This window comes from Arachis ipaensis, chromosome B2 (genome assembly GCF_059453495.1).
Source record: "Arachis ipaensis isolate K30076 ecotype BB chromosome B2, ASM5945349v1, whole genome shotgun sequence".
Taxonomy (NCBI): Eukaryota; Viridiplantae; Streptophyta; class Magnoliopsida; order Fabales; family Fabaceae; genus Arachis; species Arachis ipaensis.
Genome location: NC_142437.1, coordinates 3713644 through 3730744, shown reverse-complemented (window position 1 = coordinate 3730744; position 17101 = coordinate 3713644). Strand labels below are relative to the sequence as shown.

The following is a 17101-nucleotide window of genomic DNA, read 5'->3' as shown; positions in this document are numbered from 1 at the left end:
GTAGATTTGGAGCTTCGAAGAGAGAGGAGTTCCCGAAGAGAGAGAAACGCCAAGGAGGAGGGAGCATTCGCTGTTGCGCTGTTCCTGTTACCGTTCGGATGTATCTGAGCTAAGCCATCATCCTTGCCGCCGGAGTTGTTGGTGCTGCTAGAGCTGAACTGCTCCTGCCATTATCCCGGTCCAGCCTTTTTCCTTGATTCTGCTCTAGCTTTCATGTCCTATTATGCCACCATTTAATTTATCTTATCCTTGTTTTAATTCGATTTTAGTTTTGCCTGTTTTAGATTCCCAGAACTATCGCTAGCTCCATCTTTTGTCGCTATTCCGGTCCAAATTTTTGCTCTCATTCGTTTTATTCTACTTCAATCCTCTTCACCTTGAATTTGGCACTCCGGGTTTGATATCTTCGGTCCCTTGGAACCACATTGTGAATAGGCTTTACATTTATAATTGTTTGATTGTGCATCTATAATTATTTTGACATATACTTATTATGATCTTTAAATTATACTCACTATATTTGTCTAGAACGGTTTTAAATTGATTAAAATAATTGATTTATTAAAATTGAATAATTCATTTTTATGAAGTTTATTTCGGAACTATACATGAGACCATATATATTTTTTTTATGAAGTTTTGCATTATTTTAAATTGTTTGATCTTACTTGAATATCTGTTTTCGAGACCATATATATTTTTGATAAAGTTTTGCATTATTCTAAAATGTTTGAATTTACTTGAATATCTGTTTTTGAAGCATTGAAGTATTTGTTGGTATTCACTTAGTTTAAAGATTTTGAAATATATTTGAAGTGTGTTATGATTGAAAAAATATGATTGGAAAGGATTCTGATGAGAAAGTATAGTATGATTTGATTTGATTCGATACCTTATATATTTGAAAGATAAAAAATTTGTTGTATTTAAAATTATATGTTTTGAATTGGTTTGGGAGGCTCGTATTAGAAAACCGTAGTTAACGGCGGTTATGACGTTAACTTAGATGCATCTAACTCAGACCTCAGCTAGCAAGGGTGTTGCTAGCCTAACGTGTAGGCCACACGTTAGATCTGTTATTTTGTTAGGACACACAAGAGGAAAGGGCTACCCATAGAGGTGGAGCCGCCCAGGTGTGGAATTTTGATTTAATTTCTGTATGAGAACTCCCTTATTGATTCACTTATTATTATCAATTATTATTTTCTAATTAAAATTTCTTTGATAATAATATTTATATGGTCTCATGCCGATTATAGATGTATTGTCTAGTCACTGAGTTGCAAAACTCACCCGTTTTTCTAAAATATTTTTCAGGAACAAATACTTGACTATGTGAGACTTTCTATTCAAGAGTAATAATCTGCAACGAGTATCTATTCTTTATCGAGTTCCTAGGTGTATATGCTCCATATGTCACTGGCAGGATCTAACTATTCTTAATTATTTTAATTTTTGTTAAAAATGTATAATTATTTATTTTAGAACTTGTAAAATATTTGTAAATTTCTTATTCAACTTATATTTGCGTATGTTAGGCTTGCTGGGGGATTATTTTCCTGAGTGCCGGTCATGGCTCATTTTCGGCCGTGACATTGAAGTTGTACAAAGTGACATTTTTATTTGGTGATTTTATTTTTGTATTTATTTTAGTTGATAGACTTAATCTTCTTATGTGGCACTCGTCCTCCTTTTTCTTTTATTGGTTATTGTTAGAGTTGTTGCTTTCTTTTTTCTGTCGTAGGTTCTTGTGAAGGCATGTTCTTTATGAATTGTTGAATTGTATGCACTTTCTATTTTGTTGTTTGTTCCATCTTTGTATGTATGTTCTTCTTCCGAAGATGTGTTTTGAATTTGTATGGTTTTCTTTCTCCTTAATCTCTTAATGTGCATACAGTTATCAAATGCCATCTACAATAAAAAGAATAAAAATGCGCAGAATTTTTTTTTGAAAAAGTTATTTTTAATAAGAGTAATTGAAATAGTATAAAGTGAAATTAACTGTTAATATTTTTCTTTGACCCACTCTGTAAAAAGTTTGCTTTCATTGTACCTTTAATTGGTCTATACAAATCATTTGCATCTTCTATTATAGACTTTTTGTAACAAATATTTGAATTTGTTCATCATATTTCTCTTCACAATTACATGAAGAGATGTTCCTGCAGTGTTAGTAAATCATAGTTAATAATTAGTTAAAAAAATTGATTATATTTTTTTTTTAAGTTATTAGAAAAGAAACAATGAATAGCATATTAAAAGAAGTATAATTTTAACGATATTAAAATATAATTATATATAAAATATTATAAAATAATATAAAAAAATATTAAAAGCGATTAAAGTATTTTTTCGTAAATTCAATTTAAAAGTACAATAAATATGTTTGTTTTGTATATTTTCATCTAATATAATCATTTCTAAGCAAAGAAACTCTTTTTCTTTTGTGGGTGTTAATATTTTTCATAGACGAATTGTTTGTTTGGTGATATTGTCCAAAAAATGTTACTCCATTGAGTAAGTTTGAGATGTTGTATAGTGCGAAAATAAATTTTTTGTGCTAAATTTGATGTTATTTGAACAAAAATAGTGATAAGAGACTTATATAAGTAGTTCAAATAGTATGAAATTTGAATATTTGTAACGTAAAATTTATTATGATTAATAGATTATTATGACATTTGTAATGGATTTTATTACATTTAATGAGTTATTTATAGAAATTAATAAATTAATTATTGTGTTATAAATTTATTATATTGTTTGTAACGGTAAGATATAATAAATATACGGATATGGATTCTTATAGGTTACAAATTTGATTAGATATTATTAATTTTTAATTATTGTCGTTGGTAATTTTGTAGCTTAATTTGCATATATTTCTATTATTCATTTATTTGTATATTTTTTTGTATATTTTATTTTTTTGCTGATTTGAAAACAATAGTTAATTTGGCAAAAATTGAATGATTGATTCTAAAATTTTGTCAAGTAAGCGATATTGATGACATAACATTAATAAGAAGAAAAAAATGCTTTAAAAATAATGTGGCTATACTTATCCATCTATTTTTATATATTAAAAATAGATAGATAGATTGACAATTTTAAATTTTACGATTTGTTATGATACTCGAATAATATGCACTTTTGTAAGGATATTTTGACGAAATGGACCTCAATTTTCATTACCATATTGTTACTGTAATGATGATTTTTTCTTTTTGGGAAGTGGTTCAATCTTGGATTGGCCTAAAATTTTGATAGCAAATTCTGGGATGTACTTTTCATTATGAATGGTTGGACGATTAAGATTAGATTTGGAGGGTGAGATATGGTTTCCATGCGCAAAGTAGTTCTGGTTTTGTGAATTTTTTATTTTTTTTTTGTTTTACGTCAATGAGGCTTAGTTCAAATGGTATATGTTCCTCTTTTTTACCAAGAGGTCTTTGGTTCAAGTTTTATGTAGTGCAAATTTGATCAAGAAAAGAGGATATCATGTGTGTGTGAGCGTGTAACTTAGGATTAGGAGTTGTCTAATCCATCGATCAAATAAAAAAAAAATGTTTCACATTTATATGCATTAGTATTTGGTTGTTTTGACTTACTGTAAACATGATTGGTGCATTTATTTAGGATTCTCTTATATCCTTACTTGATTATAGTGGTACTTTTTTTTGTAACCCGTAATTTTTGTCTCTCACATTGAAAGAGTTTTTCACATTAAAATTTTAGTGTTTTGTTTCTATTTTTTTTTTTCTGATTTCTGTTATTCTATCACTGCCTCTGTTTTGGGTATTGATACGCCAATTATTTTTTCAAACAGCTATTTCAATTTACGAGGTATTTGCCAAATCAATGTTTTTTCTGTTTCTCAAATTGAAAAGTTTTGCTTTCTAATTTTTTAATATTTGGAAAGTGCCCTTTTGCAACAGAAAATGTACTTACACAATTTTTTGAGACACTATCTATATATTCACGAGATTTCACTAATTCATGAAACTAATAATGTAGCACTTACTAATATACGTTTACAAGCAAATAATTTTAAATTACTTTTTTTTTCTTAATAAAAAAGTACTCTCATTTGTATTCTAATATTTTTTTGTGATTCACACACATTCAAATCTAGAATAATATCAATTAAAGCAAAGTGGAGGCAGAACATGAAACATTACTCAGAGGATCCTCCAGGCTACCAGGCTCTTATATCATGCATATATAAATACATATTTTTGTAAAAGATAATTTTAGTATAAAATAGCATTTTAGTGTCAAAACCAGGGCATCTTAGAGTAGATGTTTAGAACCTCTTAATTACAAGTAGGGGTGAGCACGGGTCGGTTTGGTTTGAGTTTAAGATAAAATTAGAATTGAACCGATCAAAAAGTAATTGGTCTGGTTTGGTTCAGATTTGTATTTTTTTGTGCTTGTACCCGAATCAAACCCAACCGATTAAGAGCAGATTGGTTCGGTTCGGGTAGCGGGTACCTGATGACTTTGAAGTTCATTAAAAAAAAAACCAAATTGGCAAATTTTTATCTTAAAAATTCAAGAAATACAATAAACATGTAACATCAACAGAAATAATGCAAACATATTAAATATGAAATATATTAAAAATTAAACTGATCAAAATCCAAACATATTAATACTAAATAATTTTGTCTAATGAAAATATAAAAGTGCAATAGAAATATTAGAAGTTAAATACAAAAGTCTAGTGAATAATCTTTGAAAGAAACTAAAACCAAAACACATTAAAATCTAAACATTAGTGAGATAGGATTAGCGTTATGAGTTAGAAAACACATAAAAGTTATATATATAATTATGACCAGGTATACGAGTTGGTTCGGGTTGCTATATGGGCTCTCATGTTAGATACACGCTCTACATCTATCATTGTTACATACACGCCGCCTGTGATGCTCAGCTCTCATGAGTTTTAGCAATTCAATTTCAAACATATCCAATGTACTTATGTACCATCCATCTTAATGTGTAAGCAAGTTTTATGATTACCTTGATTTATATGAACTTCATCACAAAATGATGTTTCTGCCTTTTCCACTGATTAATGAAACTAACAATGCAGCAGCAATGATGTTGGAAGAAGGAGAAGGGCTCGTAACTAAAACAACTAGATTTAAACCCAAATTAAATACTATGCTGCAAGAATAAAATTATTAGATGTAATACAAATATGAATATAATGTTTCAATAATTAAAAATGACATAATCTATGAATCATGACATTATGTATTTTTAACATTATTATTATAAATAAATAATAGGGTTAACTACTAATTTGGTATCGAAAAAATTACGCTGCTAACAAGAAGATTCTTGAAAGATGTTATGATGTTATCGATAAAACAACCTCTGAATGATTTTTTTTTTTTTTTTGTGACTTAAAAGAAAATAAACAAAAACTAAGAAAGAAAAAAAAAACAAGAAACTGCTTAAGAAAGGCAGTCCCGCTGAATACTATTCTCAAACTCCTTCCAAGGCAATGGAAGCTCCACTTGGGGAGAAATAGTCCTCATTGCAGTCTTTGCCATGATGTCTGCTACTGTATTTGCATCTCTCAAGATCAACCGAAGATCAGCACACCATTTCCAAGACATGATATCTCGGATTTTTAACACCAAAGGATTAATAAACCCAGAGCAATCTTGTAAATTATATTTGAAAATACAACAAAAATAACTAATAAATATTATATTTTTTGTAAATAACAAAAACTTTTTTATTTAGCAAACCACTTATCCAATAGATCTAAATTTTGTTGCAATAATTTGAATAATTATTTAGAAGGTGCATAAAAAAATTCGGAATAAAATTTGATATCGAGATTTTTTTTTAAACTTCACTTGACAAAAAATTACCAAATTTTAAGAATGAGAATATATTATTTTTCTAATCATGATTGAAAATTTTGCGTTAAAATTTTATATCTAAAATTATTTTTTAGAATATACATTAAATATCTAATTTTTTTGTCGTCTTTTTAAATCTTTAAGGGACTTATTTATCATTAGCATCTTTTGGAGTCCGTTTTATCAGCGATGCGAACTTTCAGGTACCATTTTGGTAGTTTGCTCTAGATAATATTAAAAATGTAAATTTTTGAAAAAAAAATAATATATAAGTGACAAAGATAATATATAATTGATAAATACAATTAGATTAAAAATAAGAAAAAAACATAAAAATATTATAAGAACATCATACATTATAGTGTTTAGAAATTCATCACTCAACATATAATGTACAAATTATTTAGCAAACTAAAATAAAGAACTATAGTCATCAACCAAATTTTTTAAATAATTGTACAAAATATACATTACCAAGGATAGAAGAGAAACAGTGAGAAGCATAAGATTATATCAAAAGAGATAAAGAAATTAAATGTATGAAATAAATGTTAATTTATATAGTAAAAATAAATGGAAGTGAGAATGAAAAGGGAGAATAAACTAGTTTTATTAACTAGCTAATTTATATCTATTAAAAAGAAATAGCATTATTATTTAAGGCATAAAATAACCTACATAAATAAAGAGTAAAAATAGATTAAAATATAAGATTAAAAATTACATAAAAAAATAAAAAATAATGTGATGATAGACAAAACTATAAAATAATAATTTCATCACTAAAATATTTATGTAGTTAATTATCTAATATTGGTACAAGTTTTGTAGGACAAATCAAATACTATTATATGTTAATTAGTCTAAATACAAGAATAACATAAAAGAATAAAAAAATGTTATATTACAAACAAACTAAGCATAGGACATTAAGAAAAGTGCTTAAAGACAGGTACCGCGTGAAGCCATTGTCTAAACACTATTAATTTCCACAAAGACTAGTTTCCATTGGTCACACTTTAGATTTTTTGAATACTTTGTTTCATCCTTCAAAGAAGAAGATAAAAATGAAGACAACTGCAAAGTCAGCTATGCACTCCACTGCTTACAATTATTGCTGAATACCTTTACCTTGCACCATTATTGCAATATTCCTCTCTCTTCCTTACATTCACAAAATCCAATCACTCACTCATTCATTTCCTGTTTTTCTGATCATCATACTATGGCTGAAGCACTTCTTTCTGGCTTCATCAACGTTGTTCTTGAGAGGCTCATTTCACGTGAGTTTGTCAACTTGGTGGTGGGCAAGAAGCTGGACCGGAAGTTGGTTGACAGGCTCAAGACTGCTATCTTGGCTGCCAAAGCTCTGGCTGCTGACGCTGAGCAGAAGCAGTTTGGAAACGAACTCGTTAGGGAGTGGCTTGATAGTCTAAAGGATGCTCTCTACACTGCTGATGACTTGCTGGACCGTCTCTTTATCAAAGCTCAAATTCGCAACAAGACACGCATTCATCGTCCTCGCTTCCTTGATTTGTCTTGTAGGAAGATGGTGACTAAGATAGAAGAGGTGGTTGAAAGAATAGAAGATCTTGAGAAACGCAAAGATACCCTTGGTCTCAAAGACATTCCAACGGGTAGCTCCTCATGGCGACCTCCATCCACTTCTCTTGTCAAGGGGAATTTGTTCGGCAGGGATGGTGACCAACAGGCACTAATGAAGATGCTCAATGACAACAATCATCATAACTTGTCCGTTATCTCTATTCTTGGTATGGGCGGGGTTGGTAAAACTACTTTAGCACAATGGCTCTACAACAATAAGGATTTGATGGACGGGGTTGACCTGAAAGCATGGATTTGTGTTTCTGAAAATTTTGATGTTGTTGAGACTACAAAGAATGTTATAAAGGGGATCTCTTCAGGTATTTGTAGTCTTGATAGTTTTGATTTACTTCAACAAGATTTGAAGAAAAAACTGTCAGAAAAGAAGTTCTTCATTGTTTTGGATGATGTTTGGAGTGAAGATGCTGACAAATGGAATAGTTTTATCACCCCTTTTCAACATGGGAGAAAGGGAAGCACTATTCTTCTAACTACCCGTAAGGTAAATGTTGGTCGAATAGTCCAACACTATAACTCTTACTCTCTCAAGGGACTGTCAGATGATCATTGTTGGTCTATTTTTGCCGACAATGCATCCTTTCCAGAATCAAATGGAAGCTCAGAACTGGAAGGAATAGGTAGAAAGATTGTCAAGAGGTGTGATGGCTTGCCGTTAGCCGCAGAAACACTTGGTCGCTTGTTGCGCTCAGAGCATCGTGTTGAAGAATGGAATAAAATACTATTGAGTGACATTTGGGACTTTCCCGTGGAAAATTGTAAGATTGTTCCTGCATTGTTATTAAGTTATCATCATCTTCCTACTCATTTAAAACGTTGCTTTGTTTATTGTTCATTGTATCCCAAAGATCATAAACTTGATAAAGATAAACTAATCTTGCTTTGGATTGCTGAAGACCTTTTACAACCACCGAGGGGACAAACTTTAGAAGAAGTTGGTTGCAAGTGTTTTGATGATTTGGCTTCAAGACTATTTTTCAAGCAGGTCGATAACGATGATGAGAAGTATTTCGTGATGCATGATCTCATGCATGACTTGGCAACTTTTCTTGCTGGAGATCTTTATTGTAGATTCTCAGAACTTGGTGAAAAGAAAGAGAGGAGTATTCTAACTCGTCATTTGTTATTCGATCCTTCAATCCGTAAGAAAACATGCTCTTCTAGTAACATAGAATCTTTGAGGACATTATTGTATATGAAATATGAAGCTCGTTTCCAGAAACCACGCACAACATTACCAGGTGACATATTGTCAAAGAATAAATACTTGAGAGTTTTGTCCTGTGGTAGACTCAAAATATTTCCTGATTCAATAGCTAAAAAATTGATCCAATTGCGCTATTTGGATCTCTCTTGGAGTGCTGTTAAGATATTGCCCGAGTCATTATGCAACATGTGCAATCTACAAACTTTAAAGTTACAAGGATGTTCAAAGCTGACTATGTTGCCTAGTAGCCTGGGTGACTTGATCAACCTACGCTATTTGGATCTCACTCGGACTGCTGTTAAGATATTGCCCGAGTCATTATGCAACTTGTGCAATCTACAAACTTTGAAGTTAAAAGGCTGTTCAAAGCTGACTATGCTGCCCAATGGCATCTATAATCTGGTGAATTTGCTGCATCTTGATATAAGGGGTACTCGTCTGGAAGAAATGCCAAAAGGAATGGGCAAATTGAAACAGTTGCACATTTTAAGCAACTTTGTGGTGGGAAAGCAAGATGACAATGGAATGGAAGAGTTAGGAGGGCTTTTAAATCTTCATGGATCGCTTAAGATTCAGAAATTGGAAAATGTGGTTGATGGCAATGAGGCAAGGAGAGCAAGGATAATAGATAAGAAGCACATTGATGAAGTATTGTTAGAATGGTCTCTATCTTCAGGTGATGATATGGTTTCAAACGCACACACTGATGAAGATATACTTGGGGGCTTGCAACCACACACTGGCTTGAAAAAGTTGAGTGTTGGTGGATACAAAGGTAAAATATTTCCAGATTGGATGGGGCATTCCTTGTACCAAAACATGACAAGTGTATCTCTGTTTGATTGCAAGAATTGCTGCATGCTGCCTTCACTTGGACAGCTGCCTTCTCTCAAGTCCCTGTGCATCGAAAGTTTTAATGAGCTGAAGAGCATTGGCAAGGAGTTTTACAAGAATGAAGGCTATCAACATTCTTTGCCTATTGCACCGTTTCCCTCACTGGAGAGTTTGGAGTTTCATAAGATGCTGTGTTGGGAGGAGTGGCACTTACCTGACTCAGAAGCCTTTCCTCAGCTTAAGAGGCTTCAAATAAGAAATTGTGCAATGTTAAAGGGAGATATGCTTAATCAGATATTAATGAGAATCGTTTTTTCCTCATTGAATGTTTCCAAAGTGTGCAAACTGGAAATACAAGATTTAGAAAGAAGGGATAAAGAGATGAGACTTGATGGGGATATGTTATCAATTAGTGGATTTGAATGTGTGGTGGAGTGTGCATTTAATAAGGCAAGGATCATCCACTATCTAACCTCCCTCCAAGAAATAAGAATCTCAGGGTGTTCGTCTGTTGTATCCTTGCGGGGCAATTGTTTACCCAAATCTTTGCAAAAGCTCACAATCTGCGATTGCAGCCAAATTGAATTACTCCAGCAACAAGACAAGTATGATTTGGTAGATCTACAGATAGAATCGAGCTGTGATTCACTGACCTCATTGTCGTTGGATGCCTTTCCAAATCTCAAGAATCTGGAGATAAAAGGGTGTTCAAATCTGGAATCAGTTTCAAAGTCAGAGCCACCACACGCTGCTCTTCAACGTCTCACCATCGAGGGATGCTACAAATTAGTGTCGTTTGCAAGAGAAGGACTGGCTGCACCCAACTTGACTCATCTCGATGTTAGCGGCTGCTGGAAGTTGGAGGCATTGCCACGTGACATGAATACTCTTCTCCCAAATTTAGAGTCTCTGAACATACGAGGTTGCCCAAACATTTGCAAGTCGCCAGAGGGTGGTTTGCCGACTAACCTGAAAAAGCTTAGGGTAGGAGGATGCGAGGAACTAGTGAGGGGTCTATCATGGTTGGGCAACTTGGACAACCTCACTCTTCTTTTCATTAATGGTTATGGGTGTAAGAGCATAATAAAGTCATACCCAGAGGTGGGTTCGCTGCCTCGCCTTCCCTCCCTTACCACTCTGCATCTCTTCAACTTTAAGAATCTGGAGACATTGGAGTGCAACGAGCTTCTCCGCCTCACCTCCCTCCAAGAATTACAGATTTCATGGTGTCATAAGCTGGAGAATATTGCAGGAGAAAAGCTGCCTCCCTCTCTCTTACTACTTCAAATTGACCACTGTCATTTGCTGGGCAAACACTGCAAGAACAAGCATCAACAAATTTGGTCCAAAATTTCCCACATCCCCACCATTCAAGTCGATGACGACCAAATTTTCTGAGCAGGTAATTCTCTAACCTTCATGTTTCTCATGCTACCTCAATGAAATTCACTCATGCATAAATTTCCTTTTCCTTCAAGTCAATTTTTGTTCTCTTTCTTTAAACAACATTAACCACTTGTACTCATATGCCAACTGCAAAATTTGCATTCTTTTCTTTCACTTATCGGGAAAGCTCTCAGTTTGCAGTTCTAGTTAAAGAAATATCCTTTCTTACTCTGGGAAACCGTCATTGTTATCTGTAATACTTGTTAACTCTCATATTTTATTCAAAAAAATCGAATTTTTTGTGTATCCAACAGTTGGGTGTTTATTTTTAAACAAATGGATGTATCAAATTTAATATTTTTACAATCTTCTGCAGGTAGCTTATGCACATATCAAGATGTAATCCTATACATTGGCTATACATCTTCATCTAATTCTAAGTTCATTTGAGGTGCTAATTAAGCTGGATTCATGTATTGGGAAACAGAAACTCTGTGTTTTCTGATTTTGGCTTCAAGTTATTGAAAAGCAAAGATATGATGGAGAAAGTTGGTGGCACTCATTATTGAAAAGCTTTCGTTGTTGTTGGTAGATTTTTCTATTCCTCTCTATAATTTTCTTTCTTTTTTGCTTTTTGCACAGAGAAAAAATAAATCATAACTTTATTTGTGGAAAGAAAATAGTTACAAAATTGTGTTTCAGTCTTTGTCAATTCTTTATGATCATAGAGTTAGCTGTTGTTGCAAGATTCATGTAGGATAGTGAAAGGAATCAGGATGCATAAGGTGTATAAGTTTTTTGCTCATATATTGAATTTTACATAAAATAAATAGTAGTAGATGCCTATAATAAGCTATTTCTAATACTAAGAAAAGGTTCTGTAATAATAACTGTTTCTTCCTTTTTGGATTTGGACACGTTATCAAACAGATTTCCCAAGGTGACGAAGATATGTAGCTAATGCAGTCAAGATGCAAAGAATATGCTTTCCATATTTGAAGATGATAATCATGTACCTGAAGTAGTTCGAAGAAGTTGTAGTGATGCCATCAGCAACAATTTCGTTCCTATCAACTTCACTCAATGGTGTGTGCAGTTCTGTACACATACCAAACCAATTGGTATCATTTCCTTTCACTGTTGACTCTAAAATCAAGCCAATAATTCAACATTGTGTTCATGAGGTTTTCACATAATTGTGTGTGGTTTTTGTGACAAACACTTTTAAGTCTTGAAATATTTTTTAATTTGTGTTTCAGGAAGCGCATATTGAGGTTTGGTAACCATATCTAAATTATCTTCATTCAATCCAAAGTTCATCAAAAGAGGTGCTCTGTAATTTTAGCTTCAGGTTGGTATAGTTACTTCTTTCCTCCGTACAATTTACTTTTCCTATTTTTGTTGGAGTAAGAAAAAAAGATGATGATGATAGCTTGGTTTGAGAAGGAATTAGTTATATGTAGTTCAGGGAAAGATGGTGTTTCTACCTTTCCCATTTTTAATGTATATACTAAACTAAATGTACTATAAATATCAACTTAATTTTGGTTCTTCAACTGCTGCCAAAGCTGTTACAATGCCAAAACCGCAAATGAGTGGTGGAGCTTGTAAATTTAAACAAAAAGATGTATCATTTCTAATGCATTCAAGTTTATTACATGAATTTATAAAGACATCTGTAATGTCATTATTCATTAATAAAATCTGTTATCAAAGACAACGTTGATAAACTTTCTCCTTGTTGAAAAAAATTATTAGGTCTGGGCTTTGAGTGTTTGATGGCTAGTCGATTCTGCTGAGAATGTCGAGCTTACTAGCTCTGCTTTTAAAAATTATGTGAATTCTTAAATTCTACATCTAGTCTAATAATTGACTGCTTTTTGTTCAAACATTTCATGAATAGGATCATACTTTTACTAAATTGACTGCTTTTTGTTCAAACATTTCATGAATAGGATCATACTTTTACTAAATTGACAATTTTAAATTTTATGATTTGTTATGATACTCGAATAATATGCACTTTGGTATGGATTAATTTTGACGAAATGGACCTCAATTTTCATTACCATATTGTTACTGGAATGATTTTTTTTTTCTTTTTGGATTGATTATGCAGTCACTATAAATCTGCAGTTGGGGAGTGGTTCGATCTTGGATTGGGCTAAAATTTTGATAGCAAGTTCTGGATGTACTTTTCATTCTGAATGGTTGGACGATTAAGATAAGATTTGGAGGGTGAGATATGACTTGCATGCGCAAAGTAGCTCGGGTTTTGTGAAATTTTCATCTTTTTTGTTTTACATTTATATGCATTAGTGTTTGGTTGTTTTGACTTACTGTAAGCGTGATTCGTGCACTTATTTAGGATTCTCTTGTATCTTTACTTGATTATAGTGGTACTTCTTTTTTTCTCTGAATGACCAGTGGTTTTTATCTCTCACATTGAGAGAGTTTTCCACGTTAAAATTTTGGTGTTTTGTCCCTATTTTTATTTTTCTGATTTCTGTTATTCTATCGGTGCCTCTGTTTTGGGTATTGATACGCCAATTATTCTCTCAAACAGCTATTTCAATTGACGAGGTATTTGCCAAATCAATGTTTTTTCTGTTTCTAAAATTGAAAATTTTTGCTTTCTAAATTGTAATATTTGGCATTTGTGTCCTTTTGCAACAGAAAAACTACTTACACAATTTTTTGAGACACTATCTACGTATTCATGAGATTTCATATGAATAAATATAATAATTATTGCCTCAGAGGTTTGCTATTTGCTAGGAATTATTTTTTAAGAAGAATCTTGTACAAAAGATTAATCCTGAGACTAGGAACAAACACATGGAACTTTAGTTGAGAGAAATCTAGAAAGAATCAAAGAGAACAAGGAATTTCTGAAGGAAAAATGAAATGAATTCAAACTCTCTAACTCTCTTTTGAGTCTATAACTAATTTTGCTAAAATATATTACGAATTGAATTTTATCAGATTTTTAACACAGGACTTGAAAAAATGATATGGAAAGTAGGAAATAGTAAAGATAACATGTCAGTGATGATTCAAAATTTATTATCAACTGTTAAGCTTGTCATGTTCTGTGACTCTGATGTCAAAAGCTTTAGGGTCCAAGTTTTTCTGCTTCTAAAAGAATATATATGGCAAATATCACCTTCAGGATTTGATGGGTCTAACATCTCAGTTCATAACCCCTTTAATGTGTCCTGTTTGAATAAAGATCAAGTATGACACAAGTTTGAAGAGAGCATGTCTTTGTATGAAGGTGGCTACCGTGCTTGTGAATTCTGCTGGATTATCAAGCTTACTACCTTTGCTTTGAAAATTTGAGAGTTCTTAAACCTCACATCTAGTCTAACAATGGATAGCTTACTGTTCAAACAATTTTGTGATCATATTCTTGTTTACTTGGTGTGTTCAAATATTCATGTAGAAGGAATCCACAAAAATAAGAATTTGCTTTCAAAACTAAAAAGCTATAAAGTATTGCTGTTGAATTATTTTCTGTTGATTAAAACAGGCACTTTTTTTACAGTTAGTTATCAGATTAAATAAATAGTAGATGCATATACTAACTCTTTCTAATTTGAACTTGTGTGCTGCCTATTTTCTTCTACTATGCTTTAGCTGATGTGATAAGATGTTCTTTTAATTTCAAGCCTAATTGGGATTCCTTTGAATTTTAGGCATATTATCATTCTCTTACTAGTTAATGTCAGCAACCATTAAAATGTGTACCGGGCAGCCTCTATGACAATGGCAAGTTGATGAGCATGTAATGACTTTTTGTAAAATATTCTTGTATCATTTGACATTATCTCAGCCTCAACTTCCTTTGTGGTAATGTTGTTTTCATCGATCTGATTGTGTAGCAAACCAAATGGGTACCGTTATCGGTGCATAGGAAAATTTATCTCTTAGCAGGCATGAAAATTCCAATCCAAATACTTATGTAAGCACAATTTAATAAAATAACAGGCCTATTCATAATCTAAGATAAATTTTTTGGTTAATAGAAGAAGTCTTGCGAGCAACATTGGACAACCAACATTGCAGTCAACATTCATCCTTGATGTGCAGGCAACTAGGCTTCAACATGATTCCTGTGTTGATAGACTCACTTATGCTTTTGGTCATTGAAAAAACAGTAGAGTTCAGCTCCATCGTGCATGCACTAATCTCAACTATATCCGTTGTGGTTTACTTCTGCTGCTTCAAGATGGCTTATGCACCAATTCCAAACATACTCTGCTCTGAGATTTTTCCAACGAGGGTGTGCGGCCTCTGCATTGCTATATGCACTTTAGTGTTCTGGATTGGAAACATAATTGCCACATACACACTGCCTGGTGATGCTCAGCTCAATCGGACTCGCTGGTGTCTTTGGCATGCATGCTTTTGCTTGTTTCATCTCCTGGATATTTGTGTTCTTGAAGGTTCCAGAAACAAATGGCACGCCCCTTGAAGTCATCACTGAATTCTTTGCTGTGGGTGCAAGGGTAGGACAGCCTGCTTCTGCCAAGAATGTGTCACAAAATATAGATCTCATTCTCTTGAGTTTAGCGTGTATGCATGCATGTCAGTTAGTTAGTTAGTTAGAGGAAAGATATCTTACTTGTAATTCAATTTCAAACATATCCAAGATACCATCCTTCTTAAGGTGGAATGCAAGTTTATGATTACCTTGATTTATATGCACTTCATCGCAAAATTATGTCCCTTTCCTTTCCACTAATTAATTGAACTATTAATGCTGCAGTTACTAATATACGTTTACAAGCAAAAAATTTTAAATTACTTTATTTTCTTAATAAAAAAGTACTCTCATTTGTATTCTAGTGTTTTTTTTGTTCTTCACACACATTTAAATATAGAATGATATAAATTAAAGCAAAGTGGAGGTAGCATATGAAATATAAATCAGAGGATCCTTCTTGCTAAAATAAGAAGTAATGGAAAATGGCATAGTAGAACTCACAATAGTCATCTAATATTTTGCCAGAAGTTGCTAAGCTGTTATATCATGCATATATAAATTCATGTTTTTGTTCTAAACAATACACATATTTTTGTACTCCAAACGCTCATTTTAAACTTATGTGATTCAATATTGTTATGAGTTATTTATTGTTTGTGATCATTTTGTAGAGATGACAGCCAAATGCCTTAGAGAAGAAATGGTGTTGGATGAAGGAGAAGAGCTCAGAACTAAGACAACAGAAGCTGCTAAAGTTGTTTCAGATTTGAAACTTCAGATTCCATGGCTGCATTTATCAAGTTTCCTAAATAGATAAGTTTTTCTGCACTCCTATTTTTAAATATTTATTTTAAAAATTTACTACATCTAATTTTCATTATATCTTGATATAAATTTCAAATATATTGAATTGTTAATTTATTAAATTTGTAAACTGATAGATATTCTTGAAAAAAAAGAGTGCAGTTGTTTTCTTAAATTGTGCTCGCAAAGGAGCTCTAGTTTTGTAAATTTTTCATCTTTTTGGTTCACATTCATATGCTTTGGTGCTTGGTTGTTTTAACTTACTGTAAGCATGATTTGTGCACTTATTTGGAATTCTCTTGTATCCTTACTTGATTATAGTGGTACTTCTTTTTTTTTTTTTTTGTCTAAAATGACCCGTAGTTTTTACTTCTGATATTGAGAGAATTTTTCACGTTAAATATTTGGTATCTTGTCCCTGTTTTAATGTTTCTGGTTTTTGTTATTCAAATGTTTTCACTGTTTCAAGTATTGTAGGAAATAGTAAAGATAACAAGTTTTAGGTAGAAATATATCACCTTGAATTTTAGCATTCTTGTATCTCGAACATTATATTTTTCTAACATATCATCTAAGTTTTTTTCTTTTTTTTTTTTTAAAACACTAATAATATCATCTATTAAATCTTTTAGTCCTTAGAGTGAATATATATAAGGAACTTCTATATTCCTCTGAAATTAAACATTAGATTCGCTGTGATGCATTATTCTTTCATTTCTTTTTTTCACTGTTTGATTTTGCTTGTTCTAAACACTTCCGTTATAAAATTGGTGAAATCATAACATATAATATATAAAGATAAGGGATTTCTTCATGAAAATTACATAAGAATTTCACTCATTTTTATTTTGTTATTAATTTGTCGCCTAATAG

General features: G+C 32.1%; 1 protein-coding gene across 5 annotated transcripts; it reads left to right on the top strand.

Moving 5' to 3' along the window:
• Nucleotides 1-6907: 6907 nt before the first annotated feature.
• On the top strand, nucleotides 6908-16197 carry LOC107622953 (putative disease resistance RPP13-like protein 1). Of its 5 annotated transcripts, none has more exons than XM_088505480.1 (7): nucleotides 6972-10951; nucleotides 11312-11523; nucleotides 11866-12056; nucleotides 12195-12286; nucleotides 13055-13173; nucleotides 14967-15446; nucleotides 16096-16197. In XM_088505480.1, the coding sequence occupies exon 1, from the start codon at nucleotides 7111-7113 to the stop codon at nucleotides 10945-10947; it is 3837 nt and encodes a 1278-aa protein (XP_088361606.1). In that variant the 5' UTR covers nucleotides 6972-7110; the 3' UTR covers nucleotides 10948-10951; nucleotides 11312-11523; nucleotides 11866-12056; nucleotides 12195-12286; nucleotides 13055-13173; nucleotides 14967-15446; nucleotides 16096-16197. The 5 variants fall into 5 exon arrangements, with proteins under 5 accessions (XP_088361604.1, XP_088361606.1, XP_088361605.1 ...); XM_088505479.1 differs by having other exon boundaries at nucleotides 14964-15446; XM_088505478.1 differs by lacking the exons at nucleotides 14967-15446; nucleotides 16096-16197 and having other exon boundaries at nucleotides 6908-10951; nucleotides 13055-13404.
• Nucleotides 16198-17101: the final 904 nt, after the last annotated feature.

Bases quoted from the DNA above. Each gene is read 5' to 3' on its own strand.
- LOC107622953 (XM_088505480.1), top strand. From the start codon at position 7,111: ATGGCTGAAGCACTTCTTTCTGGCTTCATCAACGTTGTTCTTGAGAGG.